The 22,890-nt window shown below is 39.6% G+C and overlaps 1 protein-coding gene across 1 annotated transcript in view; it reads right to left on the minus strand.

Moving 5' to 3' along the window:
* Nucleotides 1-7,274: 7,274 nt before the first annotated feature.
* The window catches only part of SLF2 (SMC5-SMC6 complex localization factor 2), a 26,341-nt gene continuing 10,725 nt past the window's right edge, over nt 7,275-22,890 (minus strand). Inside the window, exons 6-18 of the mRNA XM_026851510.1 lie at nt 21,772-21,800; nt 21,167-21,269; nt 19,668-19,743; nt 17,811-17,952; nt 17,255-17,363; nt 15,963-16,139; nt 15,303-15,400; nt 14,761-14,848; nt 14,139-14,261; nt 13,243-13,320; nt 11,650-11,736; nt 10,211-10,279; nt 7,275-9,066 (exon numbers count right to left, since the gene is read on the minus strand). Coding sequence (XP_026707311.1) covers nt 9,031-9,066; nt 10,211-10,279; nt 11,650-11,736; nt 13,243-13,320; nt 14,139-14,261; nt 14,761-14,848; nt 15,303-15,400; nt 15,963-16,139; nt 17,255-17,363; nt 17,811-17,952; nt 19,668-19,743; nt 21,167-21,269; nt 21,772-21,800 — 1,215 coding nt within the window. The 3' untranslated portion in view covers nt 7,275-9,030. The remainder of the gene's footprint in view (nt 9,067-10,210; nt 10,280-11,649; nt 11,737-13,242; nt 13,321-14,138; nt 14,262-14,760; nt 14,849-15,302; nt 15,401-15,962; nt 16,140-17,254; nt 17,364-17,810; nt 17,953-19,667; nt 19,744-21,166; nt 21,270-21,771; nt 21,801-22,890) is intronic.

The following is a 22,890-nucleotide window of genomic DNA, read 5'->3' on the forward strand; positions in this document are numbered from 1 at the left end:
TTATGCAAAGAAAAGAGCTTGTAGTTGTAAATTTAGCTGAAAACATGTCCACCATAGGGAATCACACATCAAATAATAAAGCCAAACGAATGTCATGAAAAACAACCACAGCATCAGAGTCCTTGGTCTTTATAGATGGACTGTCCCCCAGCAGGGTGCCACAGAGTGAACAGCTGAAAAATGTTACCCAGTCATTAAAAACATCTAAAAGTAATTTAGCCTGAGTGACAATGATGCTCAAAGCAAGTTATTTGTCTGCTGAGATAAAATGAGCTATTTCAAGCTTGCCTTTTGTTGTCATTTTCTTTTAAAGTCAGAGAAGACCGAAAAAACGCTGAGCCAACAGCCTTGCCAGCAGAGCCCAGGCGCTGCAGCAGTGGCACGGGAAGCATCACTGTGAGCTGCCCTGATCCCCCCTGCCGTCACGCTCCCAGCTCCCTGGTTGTCAGGGACTGGGAAGATGGTTGGAATGGACTAGGAAGAGTCCCCGGGGCCACCATTGCATCTCTGCTGAGTTACAGTGCCATTTAGGGTGATGGTTTTGCCATGGAAACATCTCCCTCCTAACAATAGATCTATCAGCACATGTCCCAAAAGCAGCCTGGCGTTCACTGGTAATTTTTGCTTCCCTGTGAGGGAGGCCAGAGACTTACCCTTCCCATGCTTCTTTTTCTTAAAAAAAAAAAAAAAAAAAAAAAAAAAAAAAAAAAAAAAACACCTCCAAGCTTCTGAGTTAACCCATCAAAAGCATGGCCTGAGCCTAAGGCTCCTCTAAAATCTCCTCATAAGCAGATTTTCGGTGAGCTCTTTAGGTACACAGAGCATTTTAAATGCCCAGTATTAAATATTTTGGGTGAAACATAACTCTAAGTGTAGACAGCCTTGCTCTGAAGCTCCAAGTAAGTGAAATTTCTCTGCAGCATTCAGGAACTGATCTCCTCCTTGCTGGTTCCTTCTCCCCATACTGCTCAACTAAGTTAATGTATTCCAAAACTTGATTTTTATTTTTTTTTAATTTGCCCCACATAATCAGATTTTGGGAAGCTGCAGTGAGATGCTTACAAGCAGTTTTTGTCCTCAGGTGTTTTCCAAGCAGGCTGCATCCATCACGTTATGGTGCTTTAGCACATCTCTGTACAAATGGTACGTTCAAGAGTCAGCTGAATTCCTTTGATTCATGTTCCTGCATATCCATATAGCTAATTTACCTTTATTAAAAAAAAAAAAAAAAAAAAAAATAAGAAGGACAGTGTCAAGGCCAGCAGAGCGAGTGCCGAAGGGCTGGGTTAATGAGCTGCGCGGTAGCTGCTGTCCGAGTGCCCAGGCTGGCTGGAGCCAGGAGCTCCTGTCCCAGCAGGGCTGACTCAGTCCTTCATCAGGTAGAAACAGGTTGCAGCCTCCTGCACCCTTCTTTTGGGTACTTCCCTACACGTCAGGGTCTGTGGTTAACCCTGCTTGCTCCAGCCTCCTCCAACGGTGTTCTCCCAGGGGGGTACGTGTGTGCGTTGGGCTTAGGCCAACCCCCCCTACCCAGCCCCAGCTGTATCCCTGTGCTTCAGGGAGAAGGTGAAACAGGAATACGGATAAATCAGTCTGCCCTCGCATCTAACATGAAGGCCACCCGCTTGCCTCCCGCAGCCGGACAAGCATGCTGCCTCCCCCTCTGCCTGCGCCAGCAATGTCACCGAGCCGCTCCCTCGCAAGGACACTTCCAAGGCGAGGGAGCAGGGATTTGCAAGACACCCGTCATGATCGTTTATTCTTGTCATTTCTGACCCTCAGGGTAAGGAGAACATCAGAGCACTGCAGGCACAAAACAACAAGCTTTGTAGGTCATATCAGCGTGTAAAGTACCATTAGGAACCACAGCACGAAGCATGAATAATACTCCCTTTATTCCACGTATACCTCGATGCCCTTTAAATAAATGCAAATGGTTATTTATGGACGGGTTTGTATGAGATGCCTGCTCAGGGACACAGCGCTAAAACGGAGCTGGAGCAGTAAGTCTGCTCTCTCCCCTATATACAAGTCAGAGCAACCATAGTGCTGATAGTCTTAGGGCTAGTCCAAGGGATCCTAGGCAAACAACGACCAGGGAAATCACTGTAAATCTTCCTTGCACAGATTTATGCTCTATCCACTACACAAGAGCTGCAAAACACACGTCCTTGCATGCCAGCCTCCTCTCTGCGAAGGACAGCAGGGCAGGAGAAGCTTTGGACTCAAAGCCTGGAAAGGGACCATCAGGAACTGATCACATAATTTCTGAAAAGTCAGAAACAGTCAACCTCGACTGCTTTCCTTAAATCCTTTCAGCAAATAATGACCTCGATTGCCAAAAATTATCTGATAATGCAAAGGCAGTGAGAGATGTGCAGTGAGTCATCATCTCCCAGGCACACTGAACTCCCTTTTGTCTTTGCAATGACAGAAGCCACGCTCCCAGCTGGAGTGGGGCGAGGTTGCCCCCAAGAGGCAAATCTGACACAGCAACTAGAAAGGGGAAACAATTCTGTTCTGAGGGTACCACACAGGATTATTTTTTTAAAATCTCATATGCTCTTATTTTCACTTCTCCCTAGCTGGAAAGATCTCCAGATGGGGTGGGAGGGGAGAGAAATGAGGTCATCTTTGGTGTGTGGTTGGTTGGGTGTCACATTTTGTTCTGCTGGAGCTCCTGAACCACACAACTTGTTTTCCTAGTCTCACTTGCAGTGTCATTAGAAAGATCAAAAAAAGTCACTGGTGTCTCTTCAGCCACAGGAGACATTTGATCTCATACACCCCACTAGGCTTCTCTAGAGTGAGGGCTGGTGACACCTTCAACTGCAGCTTCTGTTGCAGGAGCAGAAGGAGACACGCAACTGTGGACAACAGTTTGGAAACAGAGATGAAATGACACAAAATCCCTCAGCCATTCACATAAAGCATACAGGCAGCCCACCACACTGGACCAAAATCCTAGCATCTTGCAGAGGGTGCAGAAGCAGGATGGATGCACTGGAATATCTCCCCAGCACATGTTTCACCCTCCAGAGATCAGCAGCCTGAAGCTTCCTCAGCCAGGGATGGCCACTTTGACTTCATAGACCCAGATGGATTTTTCTGCCACAAAACTTTTGAAGCTCCAAGCTTTTAGCATCCACAACATCTTAAGGCAAGCAGATCCCCAGCTCCTGTCTGCTTTTGTTTGCTTTGAGCTTTCCTGCTAATAAAAGAACTACGGAGTCTGAAACCAAATTACAGAGCACCATTGAATAACTTCTCTCTTATTTAACATTTTTTTAGGCCATTTGATTGTTGAGGTCTCTATTTTACTTTCCAACATTACAGCTATTTCTGAGATGGAGAGACGCAGCTGACTTAAGGCCACTGCAATTTATTCCTGTTCTCTACAGACACATGCAGATTCCCTCCCAAAGGGCTAAACCTGTGATATAACCTAGAATTTAACCATTCCTGGAGCTGCTTTTCAAAAGGACACAGTTTAAATACCTCAGTTGAGAGGTACCCAGGGTACTCACTGCTCTTGCGCCGAGTTCCTCGTGGGTCCCCCTGCCCCACTCAGCTGGAGAATGTCCCCGTATCCCCAGCACTGAACCCCTGCCGCAGCACCCAGCTTACTGTCAGCTCCAAACTGGAAGCGTCATCTCCAAAATGACTGTCGCACTGGCTCCTGCCAGACTCTTAATTACGAGGACGGCTGACACAGTTTCTCAGCAAACGGTATTCGCATACTGTGGGGAAAAACAGAATGAGGGCAAGAGGAAAAATGGGCTAATAAGACAAAATCAGCTGGAGGAGAAAATCAACTGGAGGAAAAAACACATTGTGCTGTGCAAACCTTACCATAACAATGCTGGATCCCAAAATACTGAAAAAATTAGGTTAGTACACAGGGGAATCAGGCAGCACTCCACAAATATGGAGGAGAGTTGATATGCAGTGCAGCATCTCGGCATCCTCACCTGCCAGGCCTCTCCCTGCAGCTTGGGTTAGAGTAAAGGGGACAGGTTCCGTTTCCAGCACACATGTGAATGTGTCCAAGAGCCTAAATGATGCTGTCTGAAGAGCCCATGGCCACCTTGCAGGATTTACACTGCATTTATAAAAGCTTGCAGTATGAGTAAGGTACAAAACTTAATGCCTAGCCATCCTCTCCCCACTGCTGAGCCTGACAGCTTTAAGCTATTACTTTTATTCCAACCACAGCCTGGTGGTCAGCCAGGAGAAGAAAGGGACCCCCTGCTCCTGCCTGCACTCTGAGTGCCAGGACTTTCATCTCTAAGCATGCTTTGAGAGAAGAGAGCCCGAGACCAAGAGGCAAAGCCATGGAGCCTGCAAGCTGAGCCCCAGATCACAGCACTCGCTACTCAGGTGAAGGATGTGCCTGGTAGCACAAAAGCTGCAAAAATCTATTTACCCTTTCTGGTTTTCTCTGCAGGGGTGAAGGAGCATGGCTCATCCAGCTTCAGGCAGCTGCAGCAGTGAGTGCAAACCCAAAGGGAAGCACTGGGAGAAGGGTGTGAAAACAGCCACGTATCCTGTTGCTTGGAGCCCTCCCCTACACAACATATGGGTCAAAATTGCCTTGAAGAGCTTTAGGTCTCCCCCCAGTCTGATGGTAAAGATGCCCTGATGACAACGAAGGTAACAATTCCACTTGCTATCCCCTCCCCATGACCTCCCTATAGGGAACTGGGAGGCAGCAGGGAAGTGGAAGGAGATGGAACAGCAACAGCAGCTCACCACACAGACAAGGGAGGCATTCAAAAAGTACAACAGATCTGAAAAGTCACCTGAAAATACATCTTAACCAGCAGCCTGCAAGTATGGGGATCAGCTTCAGCATCCACACCAAAACATCAAGACGGAAAGATGTAAATGTTTTTTCTTCTCTCACCACCCAGTCCTACTTTTGATACTAGATAAAATACTCATTCAAATTCCTTACTGCAGAGGCAAAGCAGCGCTGGCTGAGAAAAATGGCAGTCAGGCAAAACTAAAAGCACCTCTGCAAGGAGAAACCCTTCAAGGAATTTACTTTCTCTAGGAACCTCCCCATCAGCAGTCCACACTGTGCCCCAACACTTCAAGCCCTTTTCAACACTAAATAAGGGCTCCCAGCAGTAAAGCTGGCAAAACATCCACAAGGCAAAACATTGAGGTATTTCACAGCCCAGGGAGAAGATGGGAAAACAGCAATTTGAACATCATTGATAGTGTTCTGTTAACAAGCCACAAGGAATGCGCTAAATTCATTCATGATTGTCTGACCTCTCTGGGCAACTCCTTCGGAGCTCCATAGGAGGACCCCACAGCAGCTGCCTAGGCTCTTACAAGCTCATCAAGCCTCTTCTCTGCCCCACACCAGCCAGTCCCAAGAGCCTTTTATCTTCTTCAGGTTGCTGAAAAAAAGCATGACAAGTGCCAACAGCTGCCCCTTTGGCACAGCGGGGTGTTTCCCACTGGGGAACCTTGGGCAAGAAAAATTTCTCAAGAGTTTGTAAGCCCAAAGAATGAGCCTCCAGAAGAATTAGGAGGGTCATCTCCAACAGCACCCTTTCTGATTTGCCCCCTCTGGTGGAATAACAAGCCACACAAACACTAGAAGCCATCAGAAGAAAAAAACAAAATAAACCCAGGCCAGGGACACTATGCTATACATACAGTTCTCCTGGGAAAGAAAAACATACAAGACCAGTGTTAATACTGTGGTTTGAAGTGTTCCTGCTAGTGACAGGGTCAGCAAACGTATCCTTTTTGTGACTCAACTACCTTGCTTCAGTCTCCAAGAGACAGCGTAGTCTCTCTCATAGCCTATGTGCCTGGAGTCCACCCTTGGACTAGGCCACATCTGAGACACAGAGCTGGCTGCTAGGCAGCACTAAGCTTTCATGGAGACGCACCTGGCATGTCTGTGCTCTGAAAATTACCGCTGCAGTATCCATCCCTCATTATTAAAAAAAAGTCTTTTTCCACACTGAAATGCTACCTCTAAAATCCTATCAACATAGCAATCTCACCCAGCTGCTCTGCCAATAACAACAGCACACTTCACGTGTTTGTGCCAGCCATCTGCTTTTCCCAAAGATATTCTCAACTCAACTACGAGCTCTGGGGCCTTCAGAGAGTTCCTGCAGCCACTGCATCAATGGAGCGTACATGTCCTACTGACCTTCAGCCAGACCTACCTGTGAGTCATTAATCACTTCTGAAATCCCCATCCATTACCAAGTTCCACAACAGGAACAGTGAGACTAGAAGATGCAGAAATAGTTTTGCTGGCAGGTTTCTTCAACTTAAAGCCAGAAGCTTTTTTTAAGCCACACAGAGGCTTGTCAGAAAATTTAAAAAAAAAAAAAAAAAAAAAAAAAAAAAAAAAACCAGGCAAAGAGCCACAAATATATATTTTATAGTCAACCTTTAATGTTTTGTCTGTGACTACTGCAATAAAGTGCACCTAATTTCACATGAAATGAGATAACATAGCTCTTAATACAACCATCATAATATCAAAAGATAAATGTCAGTGCAAAATGCTTATCTGAAGACGACCAAAGCAGTTAAGACATTTACTGTGCAAACAGCCTTTTCCAACACATGTAACTTCTGGCTGGTAGCCAGTAAATGAGTCAGCGAAACACAACGGCAGCAGGTTTGCTATTTCAATTCCAGAAGTCCTGAAGCAGTGCTCCGCTCAGCAGTCCTTGTAAAGACTCTGCAGCAATGCTTTGGGATCATCTCTAAGGATACTAATGAGCTCCAATTCAACCTAAGCCTAGACGGAAGAAAGTCCAGACAAAGCAGGAGGAGAAGAGAGAGGGAAAATACAGGAATGTATACACAGAATTAAGCATGAAAACACAGGACTGGCTGAGCTAAGAATGATTTCAAGACTTTCTCCATTTATAGTAAGCTAATCAGCTGTGAACCCAAGAATGACAATGTGTACCGTAAGACCAAAATAGGATCCACAGCCTTTTTTTGTGAAAAGAGCTGAGGCATGCCCATTTTGTCCAGGGACATTTAATTAGAAAAGCATGTCTGGTTTTATTTTTTCATTGTTCTGTTAAAGAAAAGTAAATATCAAAGTGGCTATTTCATCTGGAAAAAAAAACCTCAGCAGTTTCAATGTGCTTTGAACTGCAGTACAAAAGCTGTTCATCTAAACCCCTCTCCTTCTCCAAAATATACAGGACAGCAACTTCAACTTTACATGGTAAAAAAATATATACACATCACATACAGTTAACATTCTGCATTTTTAAAAAAACTTTATACAACATTAGTGAGAAAAAAATATAAACATTAATAAAATTACATACAATATATTCAATAGAGTAACCAACTGCTACCAGAGGGAAGGTTGATACACTATCGAAGACAAGCAGAGCAAAGGATGGCGTTGCCATACATATATAACACCATGTAATTTTTTTGGTTTTAGCCTAAAGCAGTTTTATTTCCAAACAAAGATACCCTTTGAGGTAGATTCTTCCAATTCTTAAACAACATGTTGAGATTTAAAAAAGGGATTTTCTTCCCCCTCTCCCCAAACAATGCCACAGCATAACTTTTGAAGAAAGATAAGATGATTATCCTGTGAAGAGCACAGAGACACTGCAGTCTTAGGCTAATTCTCTAACACTTGAAATGAAAGACAAAACATTTAAATACGAATTTGCAAATAAAATACCTTCCCTATAAGATGGATTCATTCTATAGCAGTTCCTTTATATGTAATATACATACTTAAATTTGAAGGTGGGGTGGGGTTTTTTTGAAACTTATTTTACTTTCTCATCTTGGAAAGTTGTAGGCAATTTATCATACAAGACAGGTAATCTAAAAAATTAAAAGGAAACAGTATTTTAAAATGCACACGTTGATATTATTAAAAAATCTCACTTGTTACAGGAATCCCAGTTGGTGTTTCTACCCAATACCTTAACTTTCTCTTCATATATACACACATCCTACAGACAAACCACAGTGAAACATTTAAGTGATGGCATCTGCACAGAGATCACAAAAGGAGATCACATCTTCCTTTGATTTTTTCACAAACAGCTCCTGGAGCTTTGTGTACATATTGTCTGCACAGCAAAACTTCACAGAAAGGAATTCAGACCTCATATGGCTTTCACAGGTTTTACATAGGTGGGCCAAAAGCTCATCTCCTCAAATCTCCACTGAGCTGAGATTTTAGGGTTAGCACTTTCTCCATTTAGAGGGAGTGCTGAAGGCAGATAACACAGGTGTTTGATTCTTAAACAGCAGTACAACAACACTACTGGTACAATAAGATTTCATTTATAACTTGGTCTTACAGAAACACTTCCCGTGCAGTCACATTCACTGCATAAATAAAGTAATGCCTGAAAACGAGGAAGTTAAAATGAATGCATCATTGCAGTAACAAATTCCATTTTGTTATTTGATAAAACACAACCACAGAGCAAAGAATCCACTTTTAGGGACACTGGATGATCATACCAATTCTGCTTTGCAAATTAACGTGTGCAGGCAATTCTGTTATTCAGTCCAGTTTTGAACCACTTCCTCATCTGCTCACAACAGGGCAGGTCTAACACTGAACTCACGTTCTGTGTCACAGGGCAGCTCTTTCCCAGCCATCCTAAAACAATACTTGCAGGTGGGCGCTGGCAAGAAAATTCACACAGACAGTTTTCAAATATGTCTTACAATTAACAACAGAAATGAGAAAACTTCCCTCAGCTTTCAATATGATAAAACATTGCTAGCCAATTCAGACAGAGCTATCTAAATAGCTGGGCTTTTTTATCTACTTAAATTTTTCAGAAGTAATGTATTTGTAGTAAAAGCAATTATTAATTAGATGACTGTGTTTATTTTATTTGCCTGAATCAAGCTCAACTTCTAACTCAGGTTCCTGAGAACTCAGATTCTTCTTCTGTTCCAACCAAGGTGAAGCTCCATTCATTCTATGTCTTCCTTGGTATCAGAGTTTTTCTGTTAACTTTCCCTGAACTAGGCAAGACTTCAAGAATCTGGCTCCCAGAAGTCATGTAGTTTTCCCTAAAGAGTAAAACCAAAATAGTAAACAAGTCAGAAAACCACTGATAGGATAGTAGCCAAGTGTCTAGCTTGAGATCACCACAGTGTTGCAAGTCACTAGAATTTTATTCTGAAACACTTGCCAGTTTCCCCATATGTGAATCAACCCCAAACATCTCTGAAAAGACAACTCTGACAGAGCTGCATCATTATCAGCTTTCATCTATTGCTGAGTAGTTTCTCCAGCCATGTGTTACTGTCTTAATTCCCTTCATCCTCTATAACAAAACAAACAAACAAAAAAAAAAACCAACCAAAAACCACACACACTACCAACAATGTCTTTTTTGCACATTGCTGGGAGCAATTAATAGTCTTTACAGACAAATGCTTGATTACAGAATTTTGAACTGAAATAAATACTAAGCATTTAAATTTTATGTGATACACTACATTACTGGAAAGCTGAGCTTTTCTAAAACAGGTAGCTTTATATTCCAAGACAGGACTCAAACAGTTGGTCTGATCACATTACAAAAAACCCCTTACAACCCTAGACTGAGAGAAACAGCTCTGAACTCTGGATAGCAGTAGAAATTACCCACTTACTCCACCAAGGCCAGCTAGCTATCATGAAGGCAAATATGAATGAGACACATTATTTACTACTGCGTTTCGAGAACATGAAAGGCTTTTCCTAATCATTGCATGAAATATGACATATTCAAAGGGGGAGGAGTTATCAAGAGCTATTAAACATATGTGGATAGACCCTTGGACTCAAGTAGTCTCAAAGTCACACACTGCCAGACCACAGCAGGAAGTGCATCACTACATTCCTGTTCCAACGTCCTTTCTGAAGCATCTGCTAATAACTATAATCAGAGACAGGCCCTGTAACTTGACTCAGTACTAGCATTTTAGTGTATTATACAAGCCATTTACAAAAGCACTACTTTCAAGGATAAAGATGAAATCTTGGTTTTATTGAAGTCAGCAAAGTAAGAATTTTAACTGAAATCTACTCTAATACATCTAAGTATATTCCACAGCCATGTCATTTATGAAGAAAAAAAAAATCTCTTTGAAAGAACATGCTATTTTCAAATGCTAAAAAATGAGTTAAATTCACCCTGAAATATGAAGAGAGGTTTCATTACAGTACCTGAGTAAGCCGAGTGGTTTGTATCGTATCTTGCCATTTGCCATATATTCTAGCAACTAATTCTTTCACCTGCAAATTCAGATTGATTAGTTTAGACATTTATGTTAAAAAAAAGACAAAATTACAGCCCCTGTCTCTCCCCCTGTTCCGAATTCATAAAACCCCAGATAAACCTTGGGTGTTGGGTTAACATGGAGAACAATTTTACAGTTGACACTAAGTATCACCACCACATCAATTCCAAACAGATCCCTGTAATTTGGGACTCTGAATTCATGTACTCCACACAAACATATTACAGGCACATGACTCCCCATGTTAAGTGTCTGGAATCAGCATGCAAGCCTCTGGCCTCCAAACACCCCCCCACCTCATCCTTCAGGTCAGTTCGGTTTGTTAAACAAGTCTGTACCCTAGAAGAGGTGGCTGCAACTGCAATCACAAAAGCCAACTATGCAGCACTATCTGCTTCTGAAATTAATTCCTTACACAATAAAACTGTGCTTTTTCATAACCAATCACAAGCAGGTGTTTAAGGCAAGCCCTTCAGAATTGAGATTTGCTTTATATGCTGTGTTAAAACCCAGCACAGTGGTATCCTCTGGAAGTTACTGTACCACTACACAAATAGATGGGGAGAGTAAAATTTCCCCCTCTCAGTGCAAGGGCTACAGAAACAAAAGTGAAAGCAACCTGAGATACAAGAATCCAAGGCAAGACTTGTGAAAAGGATCCATGCTCTATTAATCTGGCTGAAGAAAAAAAAAAAAATCTTCTTGAGAGGTAAGGATGCACACAACTGCAACTGTATGATTTAAAGTGAAGAAGCCAAGGCTTTTCAAAGTTGAGGTCGGTCACTTTACCACTGATCTGATTTGGCTTGCTACAACAGTGTGCAAAGCATGAAAGTCACAAAATTACAACTATCATTAGTAAGCCCCACACCACAAAGCAAATGAAAGGCAATTATCCAAACTTGATGCTACATCACATACACTGTTGTCTTAAGTCCACAAAATTTTTAACTAGCTCATTAATCTGAAAATAAAACAGACGTACACAGGATAGGCCAGTTTTTCAGACCTTTGTATTCTGCCCTGCATGTAACTTCTGTTCTTAAAAGCAGTCAACTATCAGTGACTGCCAGGAACAGAAATGGAGCAACTCTGTCAGTCTAAAAGTTCAGATGCCTGACTAAAAGTAAGACAAGCTCACATTTTACAGTTGTTAGAGTCCTGCGTTCAGCAAGAGTATTTTCAGTGCATTAAAATGGGCATATATTTGTATACATGCAAAGACATGATGTAAACAGAGAAACCAGAAAGAAAAACAAACCCATGAGGAACTCTTACAATTTCCAGGGCTGAGATGAGGCAACATCACACAGCAAGAACGCTAAAACCCAACCCAAAACTAACAAAAAAAGTTACATGTCTTACCTTTGTTCGATAAAACAGCCTTGCATCTTCCCTAATATCACATTTTATGTGCTTATCTAAGGCACCACAAAGCTTCATCAAGTGTTGCTATATAAAGACAAAAGCATACAGCTATTTAAATCCTCCATGTCAAAACTTAAAACTTTGTTCAAATATTATTTCAATTTTAAAATTACATGCTTCAGTTTGAATTTTTCTCAGAAATATCCAGTAAAGAAGGGGGAAACCGAAGAAAACAAGATCACGACATCCTCTATCAGCTGCTGATATGCACCTGGTAAACCAGGTCTAAGAGCTTTAGAAAAATACCTTTTAAGTATAGCAGAGCTATACCTCACAAATTTTAAAGTTCCTACTAGCTAATTTGTAAATCCCTTCTGTCTCCAAAGTAGCAAGTGCAGTGACATTCAGATCTTTTTATCAGCAGAAAAAATAAGTTACAATAGCTAAAAATAACCTTGTAAGTAATGACTCAGGTAATTTTCTTTTGTAAGAATTGGCTGAGCCCATAAAACACTGCCAAGGTTTATTCGCTTATCTTTTACTTCTCTCTAAATTTCTGATTATGCTAATAAAGCGGTTTCACAACTTCATAGTCTGTTGATAATGACTCCCACGATCTTTCTCATTCTGCAAATTTCTTCATAAAACGCCTGTTAATCCCTCCCTGAACAGCTGCAAAGAAACTCTGCTCTGCAGAACAGGCGAGATGCTGAAATTCTACTCAAACATTTGCTGGTGTCTCAAGACCATGACAATTTACCCCATCTAACTGGAAGAGGACCGGAAATGAAAGAGTTACATTGATTTTATAAAAAGTCTAGCCTGCACAATATTCAGCCACACCCCTCTTGCCACTTGATGACTGACAGGTCAATGAATAATAGACTTAATGTAAGCAAACGTTACTGCTTTACCTGTCACAAACAGTTCACATGACAGATTTCTTAAAAGGCAGATTTCTGCCCCCATTTCCATGGGGCAGAAGGTGTACACAAACACCTTGCAGGAAAGAACTCATGGCAAATGCTCACAGAAATCTGAACAGGATTACTGAAAGGCTAAGCAGAAGGTATTACCTAACAAACATTCACATCACATGGTACAAAGGAACTATTGCTACAGAGAACAGAAGAGATACAGTCCTAGCTTTCACTTGCTGCAGCAGGCTGCACTCAGCACAGAAAACTGTGATGAGTTTGAACATATTTCACTTGATATTTTCAAAGTGGTTTTCTTCTAGACTGAAAAATTCAACCTTACTTCAAAAGTTCATGTATCATTACACTTCTTAGAATTTCTGTGTTGAGTTAATCTCCCATTACTTTCTGAGACAGATTAACATAAATGTCTGCTGACCCACAGCCTTATCTCTTCTGAGGTAGTTTCATTTGCAGAAATGCAGAAGAGGTTTGTTTCTCTGCAGTAAATAAAGAGAAAGCTCTTCTGCATTTACTTTGGCCCTAAACAAAAGTTTCCCCTAGTGCTATTATCCACTGGTGATCTTCTATCACGTGATACAGCTCTTACCAAAACAGACCAAGTCTGCATGATATTTTAAAATCTAAAGATCTAGCCACTGAAGTTACTTACCCTTTGATTAGAATTTACAACATCAAAGAAACTAGCTTCACTGACTAGACGAAGGAGAATGTAGATTAGGTAGTATGCCTGGAGAGAAATCAAAAGAGCTTTAGTAGTTAAAGCACAATTGTAACTCTTCACATCTAGATAAAGCACTGTCTTTGCTTTCTGGAATGATTCCTCCAACAGCCAGATCAATGGACAAGTATATCTACACATCTGCCTAAATAACCAATTTGAAACAGTACATTAATATATCAGAAACATTTTAAAACATTATTACACTGTTTTAAGTTACCTAAGTAACCTACAAAACTTTCTGTAGTTTTAAAATGAAATGAAAATGAAATTCAGCAGTTGGCTTTATTTTCCCATCATCTACATATAGATCAAAATACCTGCTAAGAGATTCTATGGTAGACTCAACCAAATCAATATTCAATTCCTGGATGAATGGATGGAAATACTAAACCTTTCTAATACTTGTTTGAGAAAATATTCATAGAAGATCCATATATCTCTTTCTGAAGCCTGCAGTTGACAGTCTGGCTCAGCATCAAACAGTTCCCACCAATTACATCAGCAGGAAGATGGTCTTCTGATTACAGAAGATAGAGGACTCAAGACATCCATGTGACTTGTCAGATTTTCTGAATGGCTGATTTCCCCGTTTATAAAATGGCCTAAGACAGCTTCCTCCATCACATGCTACCTCTTTCCTTCCTCCATGACTATAACCAAAACTGAACATGAGTAACATTTTAACTATGCAGATAAACAGCAAAGTAGTGAATGTACAGTGCACGTACAGAACTGTCCTCAGTTAACAGAAATTAAAAGAAACACTCAAAACTGCAGAAGATGCATAAAAAGACAAATACAAAAAAGCATTATCAGCTATATACCTCCTGTTCTAGCTGTGTATGAATATGGTCTCTATTAGCACTCTGCTGCTCCAGTCCTTCTCTCATCTTCTTTAGTAGATTAGAAGGTTTCATGTACACCAGAAAATTATACAGAAGAGACATCTACAGATACAAACATTAACAAATTGCACTGGTTTACTGGCAACAGAAAATTGGAAATTCAGTGGCACTATAATATTATTTGTCTACTAAGACAAGAATATAAAAGGGATTTTTAATTAAAATGGAAGTTTTCATGCTCTGGGTAATTTTTGACTATTCACAAACTAAGGTGTTTGTATGTTGCCTCAATAAAAGACAACCATACAAAAACAAAGAGTGACTCTACATGAACACAGAAGGAAGACTAAAAGAAGTGTAGACTGCTTTCCAATGTGCAAAATGAATGTTTAGGCACATAAACAATATTGCATTTAGAAGCTGCAGAACATGAAGATTACATGCATGTGCAAATATACTTCTAATACTAAACTAAAAATTACTAATTGGTCATCTTGCAAGGTTCTTGAAAATAGGCCTACAGTATTAAAACATAAAACACAATAATATATATGTTCTCTAAACTTTTAAATTATACACACGCAACACACACATGCAGTACCTGCTTGTCACTGTCATCAGGTATTTCTATATGCTTTTTATTAAGAAGCTTTGAAATGATCACTAGGCTAAGACGTCTTCTTACTTCCCTGAAAAACAATTAAAAAAATTTATTCTGCAGAGAATTTCTGAAATCCACACTGTTTCTACAAAAAATACGAGGCTATGCATAGCTTTCCTAGACATAAACTTGCCTACAACTATTAAATTGGATTTTCTAAGTATAGGTGCTATTAAACTAGTAAATAGGCTAGTAAAATGTAAGTACCCTTATATCATTGTAGCTTTTCTTCTGCACAAGTAAACCCTGCTAGATGCTTGCCTCCAAGCCTGAAATTGAGGACCCAATTCATTCTCCTCACTCAGATACATTATCATTTATTAATTTCAAAGATGCAGAACTCCTGACAGATTGCTTTTAATTGTCAGACATGAATCACCCGGAGAAAATTTAATATCTATGACATTTATCAGACTTTGCTCTTATACAAATAAATTAGCTGTTAATGACACTACACATTTCTGATGTTACAGTATCTTTACCGTCCACGTATTATCCAGCTCGGCACCAGCTGAACTAGCCACAGGAGATTATGGTGATGACTGGAGAGTTCACTTACTGCCAGGCAGAGCTCAGGCATCTTTAAAAGAACAACAACAAAAATCCTGATACTGAAGAACAGATACTGTGGGCATTTGTTTCATTTGCAGAGGAGTACACACCTACTCCCTAGAAACACACACACCATAAACGTTAAAAGGAACTGATCTAACAATAGATGATGTGCATAAAGATATTTCTGCACTGCACCTGTAGTTAAGTCTGCTAAATATTATTTTACAATAGCATAGTTGAGATCAGACTGCTTTTAATCACATTTTATCAGCTTAGTGCAATCACTTCTTCATTCTTTCAGAGAGCCATTTTAAACATATAGCTATTTCAGTAAATATAAAATCAGGTTCATTACAACAGTCCCCTTGGAGAAGAGGGCAGGCAAGCATAATGTCATGCAACAAAACCCTCACAGTATTCCTTCCCACCTTCTAAATCTCACATAAATCCAAAGCTCCCAATTTGTTCATATTACATTTTCAAGCTGTATTTTTCTGATATATCAAAAACTTCAAAACAGACGTTTCTTGAAAATTAAGTTGCAGTTTCATAAATCTAGTACAAGAAAATTATTTATGAAGTTATACCTTTGTATCCCAGTCTTTTATACTTATCAGAAGCTTTATGGAAAGGCACTGAAAATCTATCAAAGGAATTTCCTTCAGCTGTTTCTCCAAGCTTATTTTAAATAGCAATAAAAGCAGCAGTAGTATTTCTTGATCAGTATATCCACCTTGAATTACTGTTGTACAGAAACCTAGAAACTTTAAAAGAAATAAAAAGCATTAAAACCTGAAATTGGATTAGCGTAAAGTACCATGAGAATTTAAGTTTTCCACCCCTACATTAAAATGCACCTCAAATGATATGTTGTTCTTGCAACACTTGTGTTACTAACATCTCCCCATCTTCCAGTAACTGCACTCTATTTTTTTTTTTTTAATACTTGTCGGAGGCTCATCTTTTAACAATGGCAGAAGATCTTTCTCCACTGCACAGACAATCCCCATATAACTGAATGAAAGACCAACAGACCTTCTAAATACACAAGTAACACTGAAAACATAAATTATTTTTCCCCACCCAAGTATTATCACTTAGGTTACATACAATATGGGATGTGTGTATAAATGAGAACACAAATGAATCAAGAGATGTCTATTCTGTCTCTAATAGAGATGCTCTGCATGCTTCCTCTTGAACTAAGTGATTTTATAGCTAAAAATCTAAAGAAATTATGTTAGGAGGATTAAAACACTTCCACAAGGAACTGAAATCAGTTATAAAGTCAGTATTTTCACCATACAACCTTTAACCACAGAGAATTAGCCTGTGAAGTTATGACAAGCACTCATTCAGCCTCTGGTCTCGCAGGACACATTGCATGGATTGAACAGCTCACTTCCACAGGAGAGTCAGTCACAGCTCCACCTGCCCTCATGAGCTCCCACCTCATTTCCCTGGTGCTGCACAGGCACTGATCGAATATCTCAGAGCTGCACTAACATGCTGAGGTAGCGTAAGATATACCACCCAACATCAACTTCCCTTCCCATTTCCGCTGGAGCACAGAAATTAAGAGTTTCTTCTACATAAGGGACCAAAGACGTTTGATAGAGTGCTACAGCTGGAAAAGGGAGGCAGCAGAACTGTGCAGTTATGAGTGAAGCCAATGGAAATCGGGAAACAAAATTTGCAACAAGCCTGCAGTAAGCTCTGCTCAATGTGAAGCTGAAACCCCAGGATAGCTCTGTCTACTCGCAAAACATGACAAGGACTAGATTAAGACCTCAGAGTTTTTGCTAAAAAACAGAAAAAAGCAACTCACCCACTCCACCCACCACAAAAATCCTTCTCACACTAACTGGAGTTTTCTCACCTTAATCACATTAATTAAATTGTTTTCTGGTAGACTGGAGAAGACTGGACTGGTAGAAGCTAGGTCTCCTCTTGGCTGCTGTTTACTCATTGTTTCTTGCATCTGATTTCTAATAAAACAGACACTAATCTGAGCAATAAATCAACAACTTAAAAGCCCACAAAGGTTTACTTGCATCAAAATGAAGAAAAAAACCAAACCTGCATGTTTGAAAATGCCTTCAAATCAAAACAATCCTCAGTTGCAGAGGATACATCTATCTCAACTTGTAACCAATTACTTACACTCTGCCTAGCTATTTAGGCAACATTTTTTGGAAACCTCCATTAGGAAGGTGCAGGACAAAGGACAAATGCTCTTGTTTGCTGAACCCTTACTTGGCAGACATTATTTGATAGTTCTAGCTTATTTACTCTTAAGACCTGAGCTGAGAATTTAAAGAGAAGGCTTGATAGAAGGGAGGGGAAATAAAGGAGCACCTTCTCATTCTACATTCTAAGCACAAGGCCTGCTTTCGCAGGATCTAAGCCATAAATATCAAAAGGAAAACACTTACAAAATATCACTCTCCTTAAAGTTGGGCTGAAGATGTTGCAATGGAAAGAGAGATCTAAACGCAACACCCATATTGACAAAAACAGCTGACACATCAGCTAGTGAGGGAATCCATGGTTTAGATTGTTCATCACTGATGGAAGCTACAAGTAAAAGACATGGAATGGATTAGTTTTAAATTTAGTTCTTAGCATTAGCTCCTGTTAAGGGAAACAACTAATCTCAGTAGTCTGCATCAATTCTACCAGGTCTCATCTCAGAAGAGTTGGTACATTAAGCAATACGCTTATCTTCAAAACAATGAGGGGGAAAAAATATAGCCTAACACAGTACTTTATGCTAGAGAAATATCTTGCCTATGTAACAAGTGAATTAACGTTCCACCCATTCTCCCTCACTGCTCTTTCATCACAGCAGAATAAGCAAGGATGCAATATTTACTTTTAAGAGAATACACAAATAATCATTCTGTGCAGATTCAGGTAAGAGGATGTTATCACAGAGGGACTGGAAGTAGAGCTAAGTAAAGATTTAGAAACAGGGAAGGTTTCTAGAATAGAAGTGTTAAACAGATGGAATTCACTTATTTGATAGAAATAAGAAACAAAGCTCATTGCCAAAGGGATGATTTGTATGATAACTCCTATCTGAAAGTCTGCAAACTGAACAGAGGATTCTCTATAGGACACTACGCTAGCAAGGTAACATCAAACTAGACACAGTGTTTTCCAAACAATGACAGAACCAGAATTCTGAATAGGATCAATTTTATGTCTTAGAGCTAAGTTTGTATGAAAAAAAACAAATAAAATGGAACAAACACTCAAGACACTGTAGGCTCGGTTCTCAACATTCAATTTGGTAAAACAACAAAAAAGATGCATCCTTAGTTAAGCACTGGAACAGAATGTCTCAGAACGGTTTGAAGACTCCACAGTTTTGAAATGGTGACACAACTTTCCAGGAGCAACTGTAGCCTAACTGATCCTAATCCAAGATCGGAGATCTGCTGGGATCTCTACCAGTCTAAATCCTTTGAAAGTTCATTCATCAGCTCTTCATTCAGAATCAAGATTATTTTGTGCTTTGCTGGCATTAAAGGAAGCTACATTCCCCTCTCATATCGGCTCAGAGTCTGATTTCAAACAAGATTCAAAATACAGGGTACAATTTGCACAGATCTGAGCAAGTACTTCAAAAGAATGGCATTACTTCTATGAGGTTAACTGAAAGACAAATGAATTAGTGACTTCTGATGATCTGAATAAAATGAAGACATGGAGAACATACAAAGGAACTTGTACTTGAGAAGTATTTGAGGATACAGGTGAAGAAAGGCAAAACACAAGACACCGGCAGCAGCATGGGCTGAAGCAGATCCTTGCAAGTGTTTTTGTGCAGCTGTATGATTCTTTTCGCTTTTGCCATGTATCTGGAAAGTGAACTATGCAGTGCTACATACTATGTGAAAAACATCTTGTAGTCCTTAAGCTATGAAATGCATCTCTGCATTTTCCAAAGTAAAAGACAAAAGAGAGTAAACTTTGAGCAGACTGGGCTCCTCTTCAGGTCAATTCTATTTATGAAGTAACAAAAGTGAGTTTAAAAGGCTCTGTACCAGCTGTACTGCTTTCCAAATACATGCCAAGACCACATCCTGTGGTACAGGTTGCACACACTCAGTGAAGACCAACTCCTAGGATTTGTGTGTTATGTAAGTAACAGAAGAGCCTAAATTCATGCCAGAATCACAGAACAAAGTCAGTGCCTTTTACTTCCTCCCCAATACCTTTCTATACTTAACAGAGGAGAAATGCCTTCATTCAGGTGGTCAGTTTTCCATCCTTCAAATACTCACCATTTTTTAGTGTTATCTCCATCAATCTGTCTAAAATCTGGGTGGAAACACAATAGTCAGGATGGACAGACATCATCTGTGGAAAGAAAAGAAGTTACATGTCAAACACCAAGGTGCATGATGGCATCAGTTTTATTTTGATTAAAAAACCCTCAAACAACTCTTTGGCAATATAAAATAAAAAACATTAAAAAAAACCCCATAATGTCAAAGCAAGATACACCAAGGAGAACACAATATTGTGAATATCGATTATTTCAAGCAGTGCACAGATGCTATGAATACTTGTAATTATTTGCAACATCAGAATGCTGTAACCCCATGCTGAATCTTTTGGTTCATAAGAAGACAGTGAGGGTTAAGAGAATGGAAAGTATCATGTATCCCTTTGGAACCTGTTTGCATCTGTGATCAAATTGAACTCATCAGGAGCTGGGACAACAGAGTTAACTACAACATTTTCCAGTCATGGGCAAGTTGAACATATGAAAAACTAAACCAAAACAATGAATTCTTCATTTTTCATAGAACTCTGAGCTACAAAAATGTGATTACAAAGTACAGTTCAGGTTTCCTGGAGCACTTCACTAGCTCAGCAAACTCTTTTTTTTTCCCCCCAAGTGTGAGCTGAATTGGCTCCCACTTCACTTCCTCCTTATTAGAGGAACACCAGTGCTCACAGAAGGGGTAGAAGACAATTTTTTACTGGATGAAGGGAAGGATATGGAGGAGCAAAACATTTCCATTTTGACAAGAGCAGAAAGCCAGTCAACAGGCTCAGGTTGCAATTTCACAGATGGTCCAGCTTTTTTGTTTGTTTCAGGCACAGTTAGAATATGGTAAATAATAAAAGAATGGAAATTGGAGAGGAGCACTGTTGTGAGTAGCAGAAATGTAAATTCCGGGGGATTTAGACACCAACACAGACATCTAGAAAGCAGACAGTTACCACATTTCCTTTGAGAATGTCTCCAGACTTCTTCCTGAGCCATAATGTACATCGACCTTTTCCAAATGAAAAATATCTGATAATGTAGGTGTATCTGATGACTTAGGTGGTGATATATGTAGAAATGGTACTTTTGCACTTTTACATTCTGTAGTATGTGCTTTTTTTTATTTGGTGGAAGGAAGCAAGATTAACATTTGTTTGTGATTTGGCCCACACTAGTATATCCTAAAATCTCTTCTCTTGTAGCATATGCTGTGCCCTTTTCAAATGCAGTAATACATATGAAGATGGACAGGGACGTGCAGCTTTGCAGCCACTCTAAGTGTGGAAAAAAAGCCATCTCTAGGTGTTTTACCCCCAGTGACAATAGAAGTATTTCAGACTGGAGAACAAATCAGAACCCAGAAATATTTTTTTTTTAATTTAGAAGTTGTTAACCTAATGCAACAGATTTACAAGTTTGTTCTCATCATTCCTGCTACAACTGGTTTCCAGGAAGAGTATTATACCTGAATAGAATGTAACTGCATGAATAGTATAGTCTTACCTGGAAAAGCCACTTTAGAATTGGTATGGGACACAAGATACAACTGTAAGCAGAACTGAGAAAACCAGTAATAGCTAAAGAAAGCTGCTGTGTTACACCAGAACTGTAAGACAAAGATGGAGGTGGGTAAAGAGGAGAAAAAAAATCAATTAGTAGTTGAATCAGCACTTTCACAAAAGTGTAAGAACTTCCCCACTCCTCATATCATCATCAACAGCAAAGATCTGAACATCCAAAACACATGTTACTCTTATGCTCTTACCTTTATGAAATACTACAGTAATTAAACCTTATTTGTTATTTAGAACAACTACCTTTTTCTCTAAAATGCCATACTATATAATTTGGAACATTTGTATTATTAGAGAATAATAGCTTCAAACAAACATTGATTTACACTATTGTACTATAAACCATTATGCCTGTCTATACAGATGGGCTGCTATGCTCAATGAGACCAATGAATAAGATTTTTTTACTGTCCAATGACCTTTACCAACACTTTTAAAAGAGAAAAAAACTTTGTTTGAAATTTTTAAATAATCTTTCAAATAAAGAGTTTGGAAGCAAACTAAAGCAATTAAAATCAAACAGTCTAATCTCACTGGATGAACTTGTGAGATGCAGAAAGTAGCTGTTGGAAGAACAGAAACTATGCGATTTTTATTACGGAATTATTTTAGCTTTAATCTTCTTTAGAAAGTCAGGTATGTCATAAGCAGCTGAATTAATGATACCCAGTTTCCCACATACCCTTCTTTAGTCTCCTCTGTTCTCAGTATCTACTAAAACAGCTCTGTTGAGAGATCTGTTGAGAGACACCTGCGACAGGTTGTGACCCTCAACCTGTCTGACTGAACAAATTGATAGGAAGACACTCATGTGCCAACCGGACAGCCAATACATGCCAGCTGTGCCAACTGGCCAGAATGCATAAACAATTAAATCATAATTGCCTTCTGCAAGGGATGATCTGTTTCTCATTCCTCCAGCCACTGATTCACAAGATACTTTTGAAGCTTATATCCTTGTGATCTTCAAAACATATTAATAGAGAGGCCTGAAGCCGAAGGAGTATATCACAAACATAACTTCAAGAGATGAGGAAAAGCCACCCTCCTCCTCTTCACACTCATAACAGAACATATACAAGTCCTTTAAGACTAATTCTCTCTGTTTCACTGATGCAAGTTTGGAATAAAATGTCAACTGAAATAACCAGAATTTTTTAGAATTTGCACTTGTGGTATTAGGGAAGAATTTGCCCAGCTATTTGTAGCCTTACAGCCTCACAAATATAGAATACAAATCCCTATGAGTTACAGTTGTTTATATACACACAGACACAGTGCTAGTCAACACATCAGAAATTGTTACTTTCTGCAGTCCTTATTAGGTGAAGCACTAAGTCTCAGGTACATTCAGGATGAAAACATGTCAAACTCTTTCAGCAGACATAACACAACAACATTAGTAGGTCACAAATCAGTTCACCACAAAGGTTCTCTTTCTGTTAACATTTGTTAAGACAATTCAGTTCTGCATTTATCTTCCACAAACTGGTCAGATTATCAATGATAGCCCAACACAGTAGAAACATGGAAGAGGGCAGAACACCTATTTTTTTTTTTACTTATGTCTCTTTTAAGATGTTTTCCATTAAAAAACCATTTTCATTTCATTCCAGGGGAAGGAGGGGAGGGAAGGAAGGAAGGCTGTCTCTT

Source organism: Athene cunicularia (genome assembly GCF_003259725.1).
Source record: "Athene cunicularia isolate RWA chromosome 6 unlocalized genomic scaffold, athCun1 chr6_part1, whole genome shotgun sequence".
Lineage (NCBI taxonomy): Eukaryota > Metazoa > Chordata > Aves > Strigiformes > Strigidae > Athene > Athene cunicularia.